General features: G+C 36.1%; 2 protein-coding genes across 3 annotated transcripts in view; one reads left to right on the top strand and one right to left on the bottom strand.

The window, feature by feature from the left end:
* The window catches only part of LOC103471666 (NACHT, LRR and PYD domains-containing protein 3-like), a 12,795-nt gene extending 9,362 nt beyond the window's left edge, over positions 1–3,433 (top strand). For both annotated transcript variants that reach the window (XM_008420831.2, XM_008420832.2), the window contains 5 exons: positions 195–345; positions 601–774; positions 965–1,138; positions 1,614–1,660; positions 2,171–3,433. In XM_008420831.2, coding sequence (XP_008419053.1) covers positions 195–345; positions 601–774; positions 965–1,138; positions 1,614–1,660; positions 2,171–2,721 — 1,097 coding nt within the window. In that variant the 3' untranslated portion in view covers positions 2,722–3,433. The remainder of the gene's footprint in view (positions 1–194; positions 346–600; positions 775–964; positions 1,139–1,613; positions 1,661–2,170) is intronic.
* Positions 3,434–3,824: 391 nt separating this feature from the next.
* slc25a48 (solute carrier family 25 member 48) lies at positions 3,825–18,176 on the bottom strand. Its single transcript, XM_008420833.2, has 7 exons — positions 17,973–18,176; positions 15,601–15,644; positions 14,807–14,878; positions 14,254–14,506; positions 12,230–12,517; positions 8,914–9,047; positions 3,825–5,522 (listed from the first exon to the last, which is right to left on the bottom strand). The coding sequence occupies exons 1-7, from the start codon at positions 18,022–18,024 to the stop codon at positions 5,418–5,420; spliced, it is 948 nt and encodes a 315-aa protein (XP_008419055.1). The 5' UTR covers positions 18,025–18,176; the 3' UTR covers positions 3,825–5,417.
* Positions 18,177–18,996: the final 820 nt, after the last annotated feature.

The following is an 18,996-nucleotide window of genomic DNA, read 5'->3' as shown; positions in this document are numbered from 1 at the left end:
AAGTAGAATTAAAGCAAAGTTTGCAGGACACAATAACAACACACACAACCAGATTCATTTTATTACCGTCTGACTCTACTGTTGGGTCTTGATGTCACCTATGTCATTAATTTTAAGGTAATTTTATTTATTATTACTATTAAACTAAAATCTCCAGCATGGGGAAGTGGGATGAGCTCGACTTTTCTCGACAGGAGGAAGCTTTGAATCGTTGTCCTTGGTGCTCAGCTCCCACCCATCTGTCCTGAGAGAGCTTGACCTGAGTAACAACGACCTCAAGGACTCAGGAGTGAAGCAGCTGTCAGCAGGTCTCAGGAGTCCTAACTGCAAACTGGAAATACTCGGGTCTGGTTTCATATTTTTGTTTGATATTTTTATTATTTTAAATAAGATATAAAATGGGCAGGTGTGCTTTATTTCACAAATAATAAATACAATTGCTGTGAACTGCTGTCTTCGCTGTCGTATCACATTCAGTGTAGTTTGTTAAGTAGTTGTTTTAAGGTGATAAAAACGTTATTCTTATGATTCTCTAATAGAAAACTAATGGGTAGAGTTTTTGCTGAACAGTTGTCCAAAATGTCTTTTTTATGTCAACAGGTTGAGTGTCTGTAACCTCAACAAGAGGAGCTGTGAGATGCTGTCCTCTGTGCTCAGCTCCAAATCCTCGGTTCTGAGAGAAATGGACCTGAGCAACAACGACTTGCAGGATGCGGGAGTGAAGCTGCTCTCTTCTGGACTGGAGAGTCCTCACTGCAAGCTCCAAAAGCTCAGGTCAGCTTAAGCAGTGGTATTCAATATGAGGTTTAACAGACTGATGGTATATGAACACACCCATCGATTATTATTCTCTCTTTCAGATTACTGTAAACCCACACTTGACCCAAACGCTGTTAACAGACAGATAAATATGTACTGCGCAGGTTCAGAGTCTCTTCCTGATTAGGTTGTGGTTTGTCTGCAGACTGTCTGGGTGTTTGGTCACAGAGGAGGGATGCAGGTCTCTGTTCTCAGCGCTGAGCTCCAACCCGTCCCATCTGACAGAACTGGACCTGAGCTACAACCATCCGGGAGAGGCGGCAGGGAAACTTTTCTCTGCAAAGCTGCAAGATCAAAACTGGAAACTGGATGTTTTAAGGTATCAGCTGGATGAATGGAATGATTTCTATGTGTTGATATTAGTAGATCATTATTGTTATTTTACACAGCTATGTGTGTTGTGTTATAGAGTATATGGTATATATACATTAGGGAGGAGTTGGTAATTATTCTGATTGTTGCTATGCGAGTCAGTTTATTATTTCTTTATGTAATGTAATTTACTTATTTCTTTGGCACTGTAAATTATACCACAACATGTTTTTAATTACACATTTCTGATAATTATTCAATCGCTAAGATGTATTTTATTAAATTGGATTACATGTTCACTTCCTCTTACTTTTTTTCAAAGAAATAGTGGTAAGCTTGTTATTTTGTTCTTGGTTACTTGTTAATAAAACTACAAAAAAAACCAAACCACTTGTTGAAGGTTTATCTTCTCGACCATTTTTAGAGATGCAGCAACTACTTTGAGCTTAAAGAGACTGAATTGCTTTGTCTTTTTTTTACAGGATGGAGCCTTTTGGAGAACGATGGCTGAGACCCGGCCTGAGAAAATGTAAGTGTAGTTTTAAATAAACTTTCTATATTTCACCTGAAACTGTACGCTGCAAAAACACAAAATCAATCACAAAAAGTATTTTTGGTTTAGTTTCTAGTGCAAATATCTTAGTATACTTGAAATAAGACAAAACTAACAAATAAATGTTCAGCAACATGTAGGAGTAAGTAAACCACAAAGTACTTTACAAAAGACATAAAAACAGAAAATAAAACAGATGAAAGGCTTGTTTTAAGTTAATAATTTTGATTAAAAGTGTTTGTTCCACTGATAGATTATTTCACTTATAACATGGTAAAATGTCTTATTAAAAGTGAAATATTCTGCCAGTGGAACCAGCACTTTTTAAAATGGATATTAATGAATTATGGACCTAAAACAAGATCCCATATCTTTCTGAAAAGTTACTGATATTTGTACAAGAAACTAGAAGAAAATTACTAGAAAATATTTTGTGTTTTTGCAAAAGTAAATTAACACACCATCAATCATTATTCTCTCTTTCAGATTACTTTAAGACCACATTTGACCCAAACACTATTAACAGACAGATAAAACTGTCTGACGACGACAGTAGGGCCGTTCATGTGAGAGAGGACCAGTCATATCCTGACCACCCAGAGAGATTTCAGGACTGCCCTCAGCTGCTGTGCAGTGAGGATCTGACTGGTCGCCACTACTGGGAGGTGGACTGGAGCGGCTGGGTGGATGTTTCAGTGAGTTACAGAGGAATAAGCAGGAGAGTGGAGAGAGCAGACTGCAGGTTTGGTGGGAATGAGCAGTCCTGGAGTCTGAGCTGTTCAGATGGGGGTGGGTACTACGTTTACCACCAGAAAAAAAGATCATTTATCTCACACTCATCCGCTGCACCCAAGAAGGTAGCGGTGTATGTGGATTATCCGGCTGGAAGTGTGTCATTCTTCAGAGGCTGTGGTGATGCTCTGATTCACCTCTACACCTTCAGCACCACCTTTACTGAACCTCTGTGTCCGGGGGTCGGCTTTAGATTCAGGTTCAGGTCCAAGACTGATTCCTTTGCATTGTTATACTCCGTGTGATTACGTTTTACAATGACTGACCCGATGGCTCAGTCTACCACCCACCCACTATGTATTGATTTATATTTGATGTCTGTTTTGGTATGTTTTACTGTTTATATTTTTTTTTGTACTTGCTGCAGTGTCAGTTGCCCATTTGGGACCCAAATAAATGTGAATCTGAATCAGCAAATTAATCATTCACAGAACAGAAATACATAAGAGTATTAGGGGCACAATAAGAAAATGAAAAAATAAAATAAAGTCATAGTATTACAAGAAGAAAGTCATAGTATAACGATTTTATTCTTTTAATACTAGAGCTTTATTCTCGTAAAACTGACTATTCTTTTAGGTTGTATTCTTGTAATGTGACTTTATTCTCATAATTTCATTAACTCTTTCTTATTATGGTCCGAATACTCTGCTGTAGTTTAAAATAATATTCTAAGTAACTCTGAAAATATGTCATCAGCAAAAGCATGAAAAGTGATAAAATCTATTACATTTATCTTTAACGTAACGTAACGTCAGCAGGTGAAATAGCTGGAATACTTTGTGTTGTGCGTGCTGCCCTCTGGTGGACATTATGTGGAAAGACATTACAGCTGGTGGAAAAAAAAAGTTTTTACTGTAGAAATGATCTAAGAGACATTATTTAGCTGTGGGGGAAAAAAACTAAAAATCCCTGTAGATTACTTTGTAATAAAATAAATGTATGTTTTTTGACCAAGCTTAGTCTTTGTCCGGATCATTGCACAAACATCTCTTCACCAGTTAACACAGTGAAGTGTAAAGAAAATGTATGGAATAAATAAAAATTTAATTTGTAGAAACATTTTCTCTGCCATTTTATAGTTTAATTTTTTTAGTTTTATTTTCCTAAATAAATGCTTTAGCTGGAAATAACTGATGACCACATATGTTGGTCAATAATATTGATTTAATTTACATTATCATTTAAAATCAAAGTGGTTTTATGCTGAATTAATGATCCATTTCTTTTGCAACATGAACATCAATCTGTTATGTAACAAGAGCAAACATAATATAGTGACTTTAAATCAAATCTGACGTGTAATCACATTCTGGCAGAAGCAAATTCAGAACTGAAACAAGGCTCATAAGCTGTTCATAAAGATTTATTTAAGTACAATAAGACACATTAGGCTTTTCAACATCCAGAAAAGCAGTTAAACATATTTACACCTATTTACATGAGGATAAAGCTATGTAAAATGTTAATATTTCCATTTGAGTTCCCTTCTGTGACGGTAGTGTTGATTTAGTGGCTGAAATCTGTTGATCTGAGATTAGCTGAACTTAAAACAACGTAAATGTGCCACTGTGGCTCAGTTACATCAGCAAAGTTATTAGAAAGTTAAAATTAACTGAAGTAAAAACTCACTTTTCTTAATATAAGAAACACAGATACAAATAAAAGTAGACAGTATCACAATATTGAGTTTGATAATCACATTGTGTCAAAAATGTCACATACATTAAAAATAATATATATATTTTTTCATTTTAGTGATTTCTAAAAATTGCACCTCAACCCCTTTAATCGAAACCTCCCAATTAAATCAGTTATTTAAAATTCATTAAGAAATCCACATGTCTCAGTATCTGTATGTCTAACTTACATAATGTCACTAAAATATCATTTCCAGATCTTCTTGCCTGCTGTATTTTTTATCCAACAGATTATCACATGAATGCCATGTAACACTGCAATAAAAACCATTATGTGCTTTGTAATTTCCCCCACAGATAGGAAAACATGACATCACTATAAAAAGCTGCAGATGTGCAAACACAGCTCAGATTCAGCTGCAGGACTGTCAGTTTACTTTAATATTGCAACCTAAAAAGAGTTAAAATGCAATTAGAACATGAATGTAAATCTCAGATTTATCTTACTATGAAATACGATTGGCTCATAAAGTGTAATTGTGCTACAAATAGTGTAAAATATCCACAGAACAGCTGGACTCATAAAATTATTGGAGAAAATGTAAAGCAACATGGATGATCCTGTACAACATTTTGCAGTTTTTCCTTCATTTTTCTTTTTTAACACTTTTTTTAAAATCAAACTTACTAAACAAGTTTGTCCAACCAGGCAAAACTTCAGTTTTTTTGACTCCAGCCAGTTAAACTTTCTCAAAGACCTTCAGGCTGCGCTTGGCCTCCATAAATGTATTTTTATCATCTCTTAATAATTTACTAAATTGTGCAACAATTCTTTGTGCAATTTCTTTTCTTTTCTTTTACAGCTGCTCATTCATTGATCATTTAAACCTCAGTTTCACATTAGAAACAAATTTGTTAAGAAATAATTAAAAATAATTTTAAAAACTTTTCAGAAACACTTTCAGAAACGTTTCTTAGCTTATCTAAAGTGTCATATCTCTGTCTTCTTTAACACCTGTGTGTGTTTTGTTAAATTAAAATGTTAAAAGCAGAAATCTGCGCAGGAACACATGCGTGACTTTGGTGATCCGAATAATCAGACTCAGATTATTAAACAGTAAAAACATCACCCACATGGTAACCTAACTGTGATAAAAAGGGTAAATTTTGGCTCAGATCTAAAACATTTGACTAAAAGCTGCTGACTCAGCCATTATAAAGTGCTCACAATCTCTTGTCTTAAGCAAACGGGCTCCGGTTCGCTGGGTTTCTGGCCGAGCGTTTCCGGATTCCCAGCAGTCCTAATGACTCCTGAAGAACTGCAGAGAGAGTTCATACATCAGGAACATGGTGGAGCTCATCGGGAAACCTCGGATGGCGTTCACAGAAGCTCCCCGGAAGAAAACCTGCACAGGAAACAGTTTCAGTTCTGAGTTAAGGAACTGCATTTTGAGCTTTCAGTTTGGGTTTTCCAATGGTTTTTATAGTTCAGGTGGAGAGTCATAGATGCTCTTTCCACTCTATGAAGACACATTTGCAATTACATGAGCAAATATAAATATTTTTTTCAGAAGTATAAACATTTGAAGTCTCTAGGTTAAAGTATTCTGATGCAACACATCGACGTTCCTCTTCAATCATCTACCAATTAATGACCGTTGGTCATTGCAGGTGTTTTGCAGCACCGTCCATCATCCACCACTCTGAACATCAGAGTTCATAGTTCTACCAATTATTTTAATGTGATTAAAAAAAGTTAATCCACTTTAAAACTTCACTGTGTAATAAAATGTTAATTCATTTCATGAAACTGTTCTAGAAAACTACTGTTTTTAGTCAGAGGCTTCTTCAAATTGGTTGTAAAACAGACTGCTACAAGAAAAACATATATTTACGCATTGAAGAATTTGAATTAATATGAGTTACAGCAATATTTAATTTTCCTTTGTGATCAATAAAGTGTTTTTGAATTTAATTTGTTATATTAATATATTGTATATTACTTTACATATCAGCACAAGTAGGCCTGTCACAATAAGCAATAAATCAATTAATCGCACAATAAATTAAAACAAGGTCAATTTCCATTTGCATGATTTAGCATTTTGCTCTTTCTGTCAAAGACTGAATGACATTTTGTTGAGACAAATTTGTTTACAGACTTCATAGTTACTTTTATTTGTAGTTTCTGTTGTCTTGTTTATTTATTTGGGATATTTAAAACTTCTTCCAGTTCCAGTATTAAATGTTGACTAAAATTGATAGTTTATTGATCTCTGGGTCTGTGTTCTTGCAATATTATGCCATTACCATTTTATTGGTTGAAAATGGTCTCAAATCAACATTATTATTGTTTATCGCAATAACTTCTGGGACAATTTATCATTCAGCAAAATTTGTTATTGTAACAGAAATAAAGTATTAAAATAAAGTACCTAGTACCTTCTTTCAGACTGTACTTTCTGGACTTTTGGTTGTCTTTCTGAATGCATGCTGTGGGAGGAACACCAGGTCTATGGTGAGACACGCAAATAAAAGTAAAGACACTCAAGCGTTTATAAGCTTCCTCAGCAGTGTCCTTTAAACTCGGCTCCTCACTAAAAGGTCTTAAAAGCACCTTGTAAGCCATTATATGCATTCTAGCAAACTTTTATGTTACATCACAAGGTAACAGTCACAGGTGATATTTGCTCACCTTGCTTAACTTGTCTGTGCTGCAGAATCATGACAGGTTTTATAAACCCAGTTAAAAACGGACAAGCTGTGAACTGCACGCGGTTTTCTGCCTGAACATGTTAAAAAAATTATTCTTTGACATGCATTCAATGTTTACGTCACTTAAATATCAATCTTTTCTAAATGTCAGAGCTGGTATGACTATAAAGGGTAAGTTAAACAAAGCTTAGCAGTATCTGAAATTAAATTGCAACTTTATATATATATATACACATACACACACACACATATATATATATATATATATATATTACTGCCAACTGGTGCATTACTGCCACCAGTTGGTGGCAGTAATGCACCTTATAGTTCGCCTGGCAGCCATCATTGAACTCCAGAAGAAGGAAAAAAAAGCCACAAAAATAAAATAAAAAAACAGTGAAAAAGGTTAATTCAGGTTAATTTGGGCTTTCTCTGTCATCTCATTAAAAATGACTTTATTTTGTGTAACCTCAGCTTTTAAAATCCATATTTAACCTGTTTTTATTTGGCTTTGTGATTAGTTTCCTCTTTGTGTCCGAATGGCTTTTTATCAGCTCTGAAATCAAACAGCAGGACTAAGATAACCGACTTTTATCTGCTTAAAATAAATACATTCAGCTCGTACAGACCGACTTGTTATTTAACTTTGCAGGACTCTGACCCGTTTTAAACCGAGTCATTGATCAGCGAGCGTCAGGCTGCACTAACAGTCCAGTCCACTTTCTCAGAACGTCGATGATCTTCTGGTATTGATCACATGACTGCTGCTGTTTTTATCAGCACAGATGTGGTGACGTTTCTCCACTGACACAACAAACAGTCCGAACATCTGGACGCAGCGTTCAGCGGCGGACCGGGCCAAAAACGGGGCCGAGTTACAGCCAGCTAGTCACCTGACGAGCCCCCCGCCATTCAATCACCAAAACACGTCCTGTTCTGGAACATTTGCCTCCTTCAGTCGTCACTTGTTTTCCAGTTAGAGTTGTTGTTGTTTTTTTTAGTGAAGTTCAAAGAATTAAACAGGTTTCAGGGGAATTCACACACAGTTTGTCTCCAATTGGGATTTTACTGTGCAATAAACCAGTAAAAGGTCAGGAAATAACAAGTTTAATGATTAATGCAAAATGTTTCCATGTGAACTGAAGCATATCCTGTGGTTTGTAGTAAAGAACAAATACAAAACTGAATGGTGGCTGTTTTATCCTCAGTTTAATGACACAAAACCTAAACTGGAATATTCTGCAGCTTAATAATACTGTTAAATATATTGGAGAGTATTCACACCCCTAAACTTTACCACAACCAGGAAGTTACATTTACAACCATCTTTAATAAATTTGAATATACATGCCAAAGATTCTAGTTTGTAACTTTTGAAAATAACTTTTAACACATTTATGTTTTTAAAAATAGATTTCTTTATGTTGTTCTGATGAAATATTCTAAATGTCATGTTTTCATGGAAAAATCATCATAATTAACAGAAATAAAGGTTTTCAAACATCAATTTGTCTGTAATTAATTTATATAACATGTTTCACTTCATAATAAAGTTACTAAAATAATATTTTTGTTTATTGAATGGTTCTGTATTTTATTGGAATTTCAGGCAATTAATCAACAGAACATTTAGAAAGAAGAAAAGAATATGTTCTGGTCAGATGAGACCAAAAGTAAACTTTTTGGGGGAAAAAGAACAATAGATCAAAGAATATTTATTTTTGAGTGGTCTAATCAAAGTTCACACTTAAACTCAATTGGAAATTGGTGCAAGACTTTGGATAATCTAAAACAGATAATCTACATCAAATCTGGAAGAGTGCTTCAAAGAAAAAAGGGCAAAAACCTCAAGACTTTTCACCTTGAAAATGTTAGAAAACATTTCCAATGCTTCTTAGTAATACTTGGTACTTTATATTGGTCTGTCACTTAAAACCACAACTTATTATTTGTACAGTAGAATAAAATAGTTGTAATACGATAAAACGCAAACAATTCAAGGGGTATAAATATATTTAAAATAGTTGTAAGATGCAGTGAGAAGACTAAGTTTTACTAACTGATTACTGTTCATCTTCTCACCTCTGCTCCCTCGGCTCTGTAGCTTTGGACGATGCAGTGTAAAACTCCCTTATACTTCTTCTGCAGCTGGGCGTCGGCCTGCATTCGGCTCTTCACCACGTCGGCTGGAGTGGCCGTGACCCAGGAGATGGACCCTGAGGAAGACCAGAGAAATCAGACCAACCAGAACAAACACCGTGAAGGTTAAACCGGAGGAGATGCTTGATTCAGGAAGGAATTCACCGAGGAATTCAGAGTTTATGCCCATTCATTCATTTCCCACTGCTTATCTGAAGCTCAAGCAAAGATGCTCCTCACTTCCTCTTCCTCCTTTTCCAGTGATGTTCCTGAGATCCTTCACATATAATCTCCACAGAAAGTTCCAGATCATCTCCAAGGTTTCCTCAGGGTGGATCAGATCTGAGGTATCTTCCTCAGAATTAGAAGCTTGAAATGCAACACTACTAGTTTTGATTTCCTTTGCGTATTTAAGGGCAAACCTTTCCGTAAAGAGGAAAAACTGTGGTCTATTTAGTCCCCACCCAGAGCTGATGGCCACAGGTCACGACTGAAAGGTGCATTGACAGGTAACGCAGCAGGTTTAACTTCATCATTTAAAGGGGATCTATTATGCATAATTCACATTTTGCAGAGTTTTATACTTCCATTTGGGTCTCAACTGCCTCTAAAAACAACCCATTTGTTTTTTTAGCAATAAGTTCATATTTGTTGGTGTCTGGAAAATGAACTGTTTCAAAGACCTCCAGATTTTTGAATCGCATTCAACTGTAGAGTTTCCTAGCAACGCAGAACTCCAGCATGTTTGGTCAGCTGGTTTAACAATAGCTGCTGGAAAAGACAAGTGTTTTGTTGTTGACTTACTATCTAGAAGCCACTTTCTGGATAGTAAGTACTTGTTAGTTGTGCAGGAGGCTCTACTTCTGCTTTTCAAACATGTATGGTTGTATAATTGAGCAACTGTTTGCAGCTACGTTCATGTACGACCATAAATGTTGACATGAAGGGGGGCTGAGCGGAGGGTTGGAAAAAAATAGAAAAGAACTTGGCATGTTACTTTTTAGTTTGAAGACAAAATTTTATTCAAACATGACAAAATGCTTAAAGAAAAACATTTTGGATCAAGTTTAAATGCGAATAAGTGGAAGATAGATGAGATTATTTCAGTAAATATGACTGGATTCAACCACATGGCCTTACATTTTCTGTCAGCTCTGGTCGTTTACTGGGTTTGAATCCTGGTATTTTCTGATTTCTCTTATACTGTCCATGATTTAGACCGTGCTTCAGTTTTTTCCAACTTGGACCCGTTTAAAAGGCGAACCTGTTCTGGCCCCACTGATTTACAGCAGCTGACTGAGCCCCCCGCTCCGCCATGCTCTCACTCTGTCACGTGTTCGCAGCTGGTCGGCCTGCATCTGGAAGCAATCCTTCGCTACCACACGGCGTTTATCTGCTCTGCACATACACGCCATCCGAGCCGCCTGATTGGCTGTCAGCTGACACACCCGTTCTTTTTCACGCATCTGGGTCTGGAGTTTTTCTGAGTCCAGATCCTTAGTCTTTCCATATGTTGTTTTCTTGGAGCTACATTCCCCTGAAATGGAGGTCACTGCACTTTTAAAGCTTACAGACTGCAGTCATGTGAATTTATGAGAATCACGAGGGAAAAAAGATGATACAGTATCAGGATGTAAGACTGAGCTAAAATGTTACATTTAACAAGATTCTGACAAATGTGAGAGCAAATGTGAAAGAAATACTAAAAATGTTGGGGTGTCGTAGAGGAAATGGCAGATTTTTGTGCTCAAAAGTAAAAATAAAAATATTTTTCTTAAAAATGAAACTGAAATATGAATTACAAAAGCACAACATTTATTTTTGGTTTAACTTCTGGTGAAAATATCCTATTACATTTGAAATAAATCAAAACTAACTTATAAGTAACTTTTCAGCAATATATAGCAGCTTGTTTTAAGTAAACAATTCCTTAATATTGATTAAAAAGTACCAGTTCTATTAGCATATTATTTCACTCATAAGTGAGAAAAATGTCTTGTTATAAGTGAAATAATCTGCCAATGGAACTGGAACTGTAACTTTTTCATCAATATTAAGGAATTACTGATTTAAAACAAGCTCATATTTCTTGATGAAAAGTTGCTCGTAAGTTAGTTTTGTTAGCATCACATAATCAAACTGGCATGTAAAAGTTTAAAATCCTAATAAATATTCAACATTTGATCATTTTGATCACAACTGAAGTTGATCAAAGTATCTAAACAAAAAGCAAGAGATAATATTAATCTGTGCTGTCTTAATAGCCACTTTTGGAAGTGGAGAGTCTTATCCATAATAACCAGAAGCTACAAAAAAAAAATTATGCATAAAAGTTAAGATGTTGGAAGATAAGTGATTTCTTTTTTATATAAGTAATGTGACGTTAATGTGCCTAGAAATATGAATATATGCTACATAATACATAGTTTTAGGGACTTTAGTTGTTTGTTCAAGAGACAGGAAACTGAAATCAACTGGTAATTGGTAATAATTAAAAAAGGGAAGGAGGATTAAATTCTTCCTACTCCCTTTCGGACATGTTGCTCTTTTTGTTGTTGTTTGACTATTTTGATTGTTGTTAAATTGCTGTTTTTATCAACTAAAACACTTTCAACAGCAGATTCTTAAAAATCAACATGTTCTAATCCAATCAGGCCTATTTTATGAGCAATTTGAATATTTAAGTTTATTTGCAACATCAGAAACCAGGTTATTCATGTGTCCTTAAATCTCTCAGCCTCATATCTTGCAGTCTGGTTCAGCTGTTTTCAAACACGCTTCTTGCATATAGAGTTGAATGTAAAGAGCAGGAATGTGCGGTTAGACCATGCATTCCTTCAGACCATGTGTGCACATTATGATGTTAGGTTATGGTGACGTGAAGGGAAAATGCAACTTGACCTTTTACTATCACTTTTTCCCAAATGCTTATAAAATGTCTAGTTTTTGCAACAACTTGCATCTCATTCTAACCTGGATGTCTTATTAGCTGTTTTTGATGTACTTTAGTTGCTTTTCCACAGACCAGATAACTGACATTTTTAAAATACATTCACTTAATGAAAAGACGTCAATTTTGAAAAAAACTCTTGTTAGATTTATCACCAATAAATCAACTGGATTGAATTGAACATCTTTAAATACCTTTTAGTCTGTTGACCTTTTAGTTTGCGGCTACTTTCATAACCAACTTGAGGTGAATAAACAGCTCAGAATCCAAATCTTTATAGTACAAGTTAGTGTTGATTCCACTATTTACCTGCTAAACCTCCGGCGAGCCAGATGGAGCAGGGATGAGGGCTGGACGAGCTGGAAGGGGTCAGCAGGTCACAGAAGACGGCGTAAGGGATGAAGTAGAGTGCGTATCCAGGGACGTCCCTTAGGATCATGGCCCCGGCGCCCCTGTAGAGTCCCTGTATGCCCTGGGTCTGCAGGATGCTGCTGATGCAGTGGATCGGGCCTCGGTAGAGTCGCTGGTTGGGAATGTCAACAGAGCGAAGCGGGATGTTGGTGCCGTTGGCCACATTACCAGCCAGCTGGAGGTTCTCTGGAAAAAAGAAAAAATAATTTCTACATTAGTTTAATAGAAGTGACAGGGGCAGACTGTGATGGCACAAAGAAAGAGAAAAGAAAATTTTATTTATTTTGTAATTTAAAGAATATTTTTGGATGTCTAAAGGCAATAAATACTTTTACTTTTGTAACTTTCTTCTGATTTTGTATTTTTGTAATATTTAGATACAAGTGTTTCCACTAATGTGTGTAAAACTTTGTCAATATTGCGCTAAAGTTGCATTTGTGTTTTTTCCATGTGAATCAGTTATCAAACATGCTGCACCATCATGCTCTATCCCGTTGTCTTTGTCTTATCTGGTGAATGGAAACGCAGCTAATGTTCAAATTATGAAACAAATCCTAAAATAAACACACAATCTGAGTTACTATGAATCAGTGGAGATAAGGAATAAGATGCATTCTAAGCAGAAAAAAGATAGTCAAACCAGGAGGTTACAAAAGAACAACATCTAAATACATTTTTAACGTGATCACTGCAAAAACATTTTACCATTTAGTTTAGTACAATAATTTTAGTACACTTAAAATGAGACAAACGAACTTACAAGTAACTTTTCAGCAAAATGTAAAAGCTTGTTTTAAGTAAATAATTCCGTAATATTGATTAAAAAAAAACCCCAACTAGTTCCACTGCAGATTATTTCACTTATAACACAAAACATTATTCCTATGTTATAAGAAAAATAAACTGCTAGTGGAGCTTTTTTTTTTTTTTTTTTAAGCAATAAACAAGCTCCTATATCTTACTGAAAAGTTACTTGGAAGTTAGTTTTGTCTAATTTCAAGTGTACTAAGATATTTGCACAAGAAAATAACAATACTGTTGTGTTTTTGTAGAGAAGGCAAAAACATCGGGACAGTTTGGACTTTTTAGCTGCTCCAGGATCAGGATAATTTGATTAAATTATGCTCATTTGCAGGAGGATATTAATGTAAAACACATAAGTAAGTTTTTCTCTAAAACAATCATAGAGTTTTCAACAACTTTTTTGTCAGGTTGCCTCAGTACTTTTTCACAGTCACCAGTAAAAATCTGACATAATTTTACCACATGACCAGCTGTGCACCACTGCTTTAACAAGCTGGAGTTTATTAACCGCTCAGAACCATCACTTCCACGAAGCTGACGTCCAAACCTTGTCCTAAAGTCCGACTTAACTTTCTGGCCCTTTGCACCACTATAAAATAATAAAAGAGATTTTAGAAACCACAACCAAAGTGCCTTTGAGGAACTATTAGACGAGGTCAGGAGTAAAAGGCGTGAAGCGGCTATAAATGTTTCATCTACCATTTTATCTCAGAGTTGACCTACATCAACCTTGAATTTATTGGTTTACTGTTTAACAGATCACAGCAGACCAAACTGTCTGCCACAGATATGACCTTGCAAGACCCGATAATGGTGAGACTAAGAAATTTATACACCCTCACAAAAAAACTCAAATATTTAAACTTGGACATCATAGAATAAAAATATTTCAAAGAGGAAGAAAATAGAGTTTCTGGAAAGGGGGGAATTTTATACACGTTCAGTTTGGAAATTGGCTCTGATGAAACTGAAAGTGACGTATCTGGAGGAAAAAGGAACCAGTTTGCACATTTTAAAAGATTGCTGCCAAGACAAAAAAGTAGTTTTTACATTTTCCTCAGTAAATTACAGAAAAATTAAATCTCCAAACAGGAAAAAAAACAAACACACAGATTTACCTGCCAGAACCATCTGTGTCTGCATTTGCAGTCGGATCTTGACCAGGTCCACTGGAGCGCCGAGCCCCACTGAGATCAGTCCGGTCAGCATGCTGGCCACAGTCAGGTCCAGCATGCCGCAGGGATGCCGTCCGTCGCCATAGCGATACTTGCTTATGAGCCTTTGAGTGTTGCTGAAGAAGCCAAACACAACTGAGTTGTAGACAGTGATGCTGGCGAGCGGGAAAGACATGCCCTTAAAGAACCCCATCACCTGAGCGTCGCATTAAAAAAAGAAGAGAAAAATCAGGACTTTTGGTCCATTTAAACAAAACAAAAAATAAGTGGAACAAATAGAAAAAGAGGCAACTAAAAACGTTTTGAGGATCAAAACACAGCTGTCCACAGAGCTGTAATTATTACAGTAAACCAGTAAAACTGGTGAAAACTGTCCAAAAAGAGAAAAATAACCAGTCATGATGTAATGAATCAACAGATGTTTATGTGCCATAAGATGGAAGTCATCTGCAGTTAAAATGGCGGCTGAGAGGCAGTTCAAAGGTCAGGTGTTTACCGTCTCCTTCCTGTAGATGGACAGGATGCAGTGCAGCGTGTTCTGGTAGCCACTTCCTGCCTGGAGCCGCGTCTGGAGGACGAAAACGTCCAGAAATTAGAGAGGAGCATCCAACCGACCGACCGACCAAAAGACTGACCGACTGACCGGCCGATCAACCAAAAGACCGACCTAAAGACCAACCGACTAACCAAAAGACCGACCTAAAGACCGACCAACCAACCAAAAGACTGACCAACCAAAAGACCGACTGACCGACCAGCCAATCAACCATCCGTCCCTCCATCCATCCATCCATCCATCCATCCATCCATCCATCCATCCATCCATCCATCCATCCATCCATCCATCCATCCATCCATCCATCCATCCATCCATCNATCCATCCATCCATCCATCCATCCATCCATCCATCCATCCATCCATCCATCCATCCATCCATCCATCCATCCATCCATCCATCCATCCATCCATCTTAAATCATTAAACGTTTTTATTCAGACAAACATTTCCATTTTCTTTTCTGTAATGTTTAGTATCGTCACTCTGTCTGAAATGGCATAAATGTTAACCCTGTTTGTTGAAAAGAAGAAAGGATTGTTGTGTGTCCCCTCCATAAATTTTGTAGCTGCACATAAATAAAATCAATGCAACGTGTCTAAAAGGTTTTAGTGCAATGAGGTAGAAGTTATTGAGCAACATGTGGTAGTGTCTTTATATTGACTTTTACCATGCTGCAATCAGGAGGAGAGAGTTGTAAAGATTGAAATACGGGGAAGTTCAGTCTTAATTACCTTCACTGTGTCCAGCGGATGTCCTACGACCACACTGGAGGCGCCTGCAGCCAGCAGAAAAACACAAACAGACACAGTGAATACAGAATGTACCAAGAGAAGAAAACAAGAGGTACCTTGTTGCTGAGAAAAAAACACGACCTGGTAACTTCCTGAGAGTTTTGTTACTTCTTAAGACAAAAACATGCTCTCTCATCAAAGAGAGAAGAAAGGAGTCAGTAAATTTGCTACATTTAAATTGTAGCTTTGTGATGAAACATTCAGAGATATGCAGAAAGGTCTGCATAAAGAGTACGTTCTGGTCAGTTGGAGCACGCAAAGTGGATTTATCTCTACTGGGTCTTACAGATAAAACAGAGACTGTTAAATGGGTCACAAAAAAGAACTGTTAGCAAACAAACCATTCAACGGCAGAGTTTCCAACCCTGGGACCAAGATAATGACATGTTCTGCTAACCAAGTGGGCCCCAGCAAACATATTTAGGACTCAACATAAAGCTTTTACATTGAGTGTGTGGATTTTCTAAGCTCTGGGAGCAATGCTGCACATGCCGCTGCTGACATATCTGAAGATAAAGCCTTCTTTTATCGCCCTGACGGCTTGGTATGTCAGAAAGTATGAATATGAGGCCCAGCCACACATGCAGCAAACTGTTCCTGATGCCGTGCATATGATCCCACAGAAAAACCCCATTAATCATCCGTTAGTCTCCTGTGGATCTACTCCAGTGTTTTTGTTTCCCTGGGAGAACTAAAAATAACCCAGAAAGATGCAGCGTTGTAGAGAAAGAGCAGTCAGTCCAACTGGGGCCCTCACTTTAAGTTTAGCAGTAAAATGGGAAATGTCTTAAATACCAGAACGTTTCATATATTAGACACAAGAAAAAAAACACGAAGAATGAAATGCTTCCAAAGATAACTCATCACAAAGGAATGTTATTTGCAAAAAGTAGCAAAACTTAGAGTAAAATTGCAACAAGTTTTGATTAAATAACATTTTTATGATTTGGATTTTAACTCCTTAACTTATCAGTTAACAAAATGACACCCTTAAAATGAAAATGGAGTTTGGAGCTAGTTCTGCAGCCATTATTGTATCTGAAGCATAAAAAAAGTTAACATGAACAGTTGTATTTTTCATTACTTGAGCTGTTGGGAGTTGATGAGTAATTTTTTTAAAATCAGCTAAGTCCACGTTTCCAAGAGTTTGTGCAATCAGAAAATCCAGAAGAGCTGCAGAAAAGTGTAATTTGTAATCTTGGCTCAAGATTCTATATTTTTGTTCTCTACTTGATCTGAAAGAAAGATGTGAAATTTATCAGAGGAAGGGAAATATCCATGTTTTTCTCAGTAAACATTTTTCTGTTCGGCCCTTTTCAATGAGATTCATATAATTCACTCAAAGAAAGAAATCTAATCTAATAAATCCATAAATTAAGTGGTTCTGAGTTGAATTACAGATTAAATATGTACTGGATGGAGGAAATACTTGAGATTTGCCAAGTGTAAGTAATTTTCTTGAGGTATTGTAAATAAAATAGAAACACTTTTTATATTTTTTTCCACAATACAGAACAACCAACATGAACATCAAGATATTTTTGCCGATTATTGATTTTACTTTATTTAAACCAATTTACTTTTTGTCTCCACATTTTTGCAGCATTAAAATTTTTTTTGTCATTTTTTTTACTATACAAAATAATATGAATATGATACAACACTTTTTTTAATTGATTAAAAATAATTTACTTATCTTTATCATTGTATAAAGTTTTATTTTAAATGATTGGCAAAACCAAAACGTTCTGTTTACTGGACAAACAACTACTTGATTCCAGATCCAGACCTACTTTTTTATTTGAGTTACGCAATGTATGAAAGTAAGCAGTAGGGCCCCCTACTGGCCATATCGTTCACTGCAAGCATTTGATTAAAAGCGGATTTCAGAGCAACAGGAACAATTTGTACGCAACGAGTAAAGCACAAACAGTCAAAACATATATTATATAAGCAAAAATTAAACATTTTACAACTTTATTTAATTTTTGGTAATAAAAGGAGGGAAGGAGAGAGATTTTTCACCAGTGTGGTGAAAACGGAGGAGGGAGGAGGAGGAATAGACCCCCCTTTGTTTTTACAGGATGTGGATGCAGTAGTTTTCCATCTTAAAAGTTGCTGCTGGACATTAACGGAAGATTGTGCAGGTGTCTAACTTAGCAACTTATTTTGCTAAGTTATTTTGTAACTTAGCAAAAATAATTCATGGTTATAGGAGGGAAAATATTAGAAAATAATTCCCTTCATCATTTTCCTCCACTGAACAACGCTTTTCTGACCCAACACAATAAGCAGAAGAGTTTATTTCTCACCGCCGATCCATCCTGCGACGAAATCATCCAGACGAAAATTCTTTGAGGTCATTTTTTAAACTCAGAAATTCAGCTCATCGGTCCAGCGCATCAAAACTCCGCCAAAAATCCTCAGTATCTGCGAAAACAGGCGAGCATCGCCGCTTATCAAAAAACAACCGACTTCACGCCTTTCTGGGAAAACAAAACTATATTTTAGGCACTGTCTGAATTGATAAAGACAGAGCAACGCAGCGCTACGCAACCAACCAATCAGGATTAAGTGTGGGTGTGCGGCACAGCTCCAATGCCCAATCAGGGGCGGGGTTTAGAAGCCGAGCAGCCAATAGGAAGGCCTTCATGGTAATGAGCCATGAGGAGGAAACAGCAGAATACCAGAACCGTAGAATAAAGATGGATTTTGAAGTTCATCTTGGAGATACGGATCTTTTGGCTTAACTAACCCGAAAGAACCGGTTCTTTCAGCTCCCAAACAGATTTTTTTTAACGTAACATAATATTCAAAATTCAAACTAACTGTATATTTAAAAAAAAAAAGTTTTTCAAGATGCATAGTCAAAAACCGTATTTACAGTGTTTTATTATGAAATAAATACGATAAATGGTAAGAATGAACAGTTGAATGAACAGTTTAAAATGTTCTTTTAAAACTTTAAAGATCTGGAGACAGCCTGTGTCTCACAGGTTATTTATAAATAGCATTTTGTTTCTTGAATATAATTAATAATAGCGTAGAAACATGACATTAAAAAAATATGGAATATACTTAAAATTTAAAATCAAATGTCATCTTTACTTGACAAGCAGACACAATTTGTACCCAGAAATAGACAATAAAGCTATTCTAACTTTACATTAGAGTTAAATTAAGTTTAGTAAAACGTTGTTTATGATTGGAAGCCCAGCTGGTTGGATCAGGTATACATCAAAATACAAAACTCTTGTTTTTAGGTTTTCATAATTGGTAAAGCTGATTTCCTTTTGTGTCTACATAACACAAAATACTCTGTATTCCAAAAGCACC

Source organism: Poecilia reticulata, linkage group LG10 (assembly GCF_000633615.1).
Source record: "Poecilia reticulata strain Guanapo linkage group LG10, Guppy_female_1.0+MT, whole genome shotgun sequence".
Lineage (NCBI taxonomy): Eukaryota > Metazoa > Chordata > Actinopteri > Cyprinodontiformes > Poeciliidae > Poecilia > Poecilia reticulata.
This window is presented reverse-complemented; position numbering and strand designations above follow the sequence as displayed.

Bases quoted from the DNA above. Each gene is read 5' to 3' on its own strand.
- slc25a48 (XM_008420833.2), bottom strand. From the start codon at position 18,024: ATGACCTCAAAGAATTTTCGTCTGGATGATTTCGTCGCAGGATGGATC. The intron at 14,507-14,806 runs GTAAACACCTGA...TGCGACGCTCAG, and splicing joins CCATCTACAGGAAGGAGACG to GTGATGGGGTTCTTTAAGGG. The intron at 9,048-12,229 runs GTAAATAGTGGA...GGTCTTCCTCAG, and splicing joins GCTCGCCGGAGGTTTAGCAG to GGTCCATCTCCTGGGTCACG.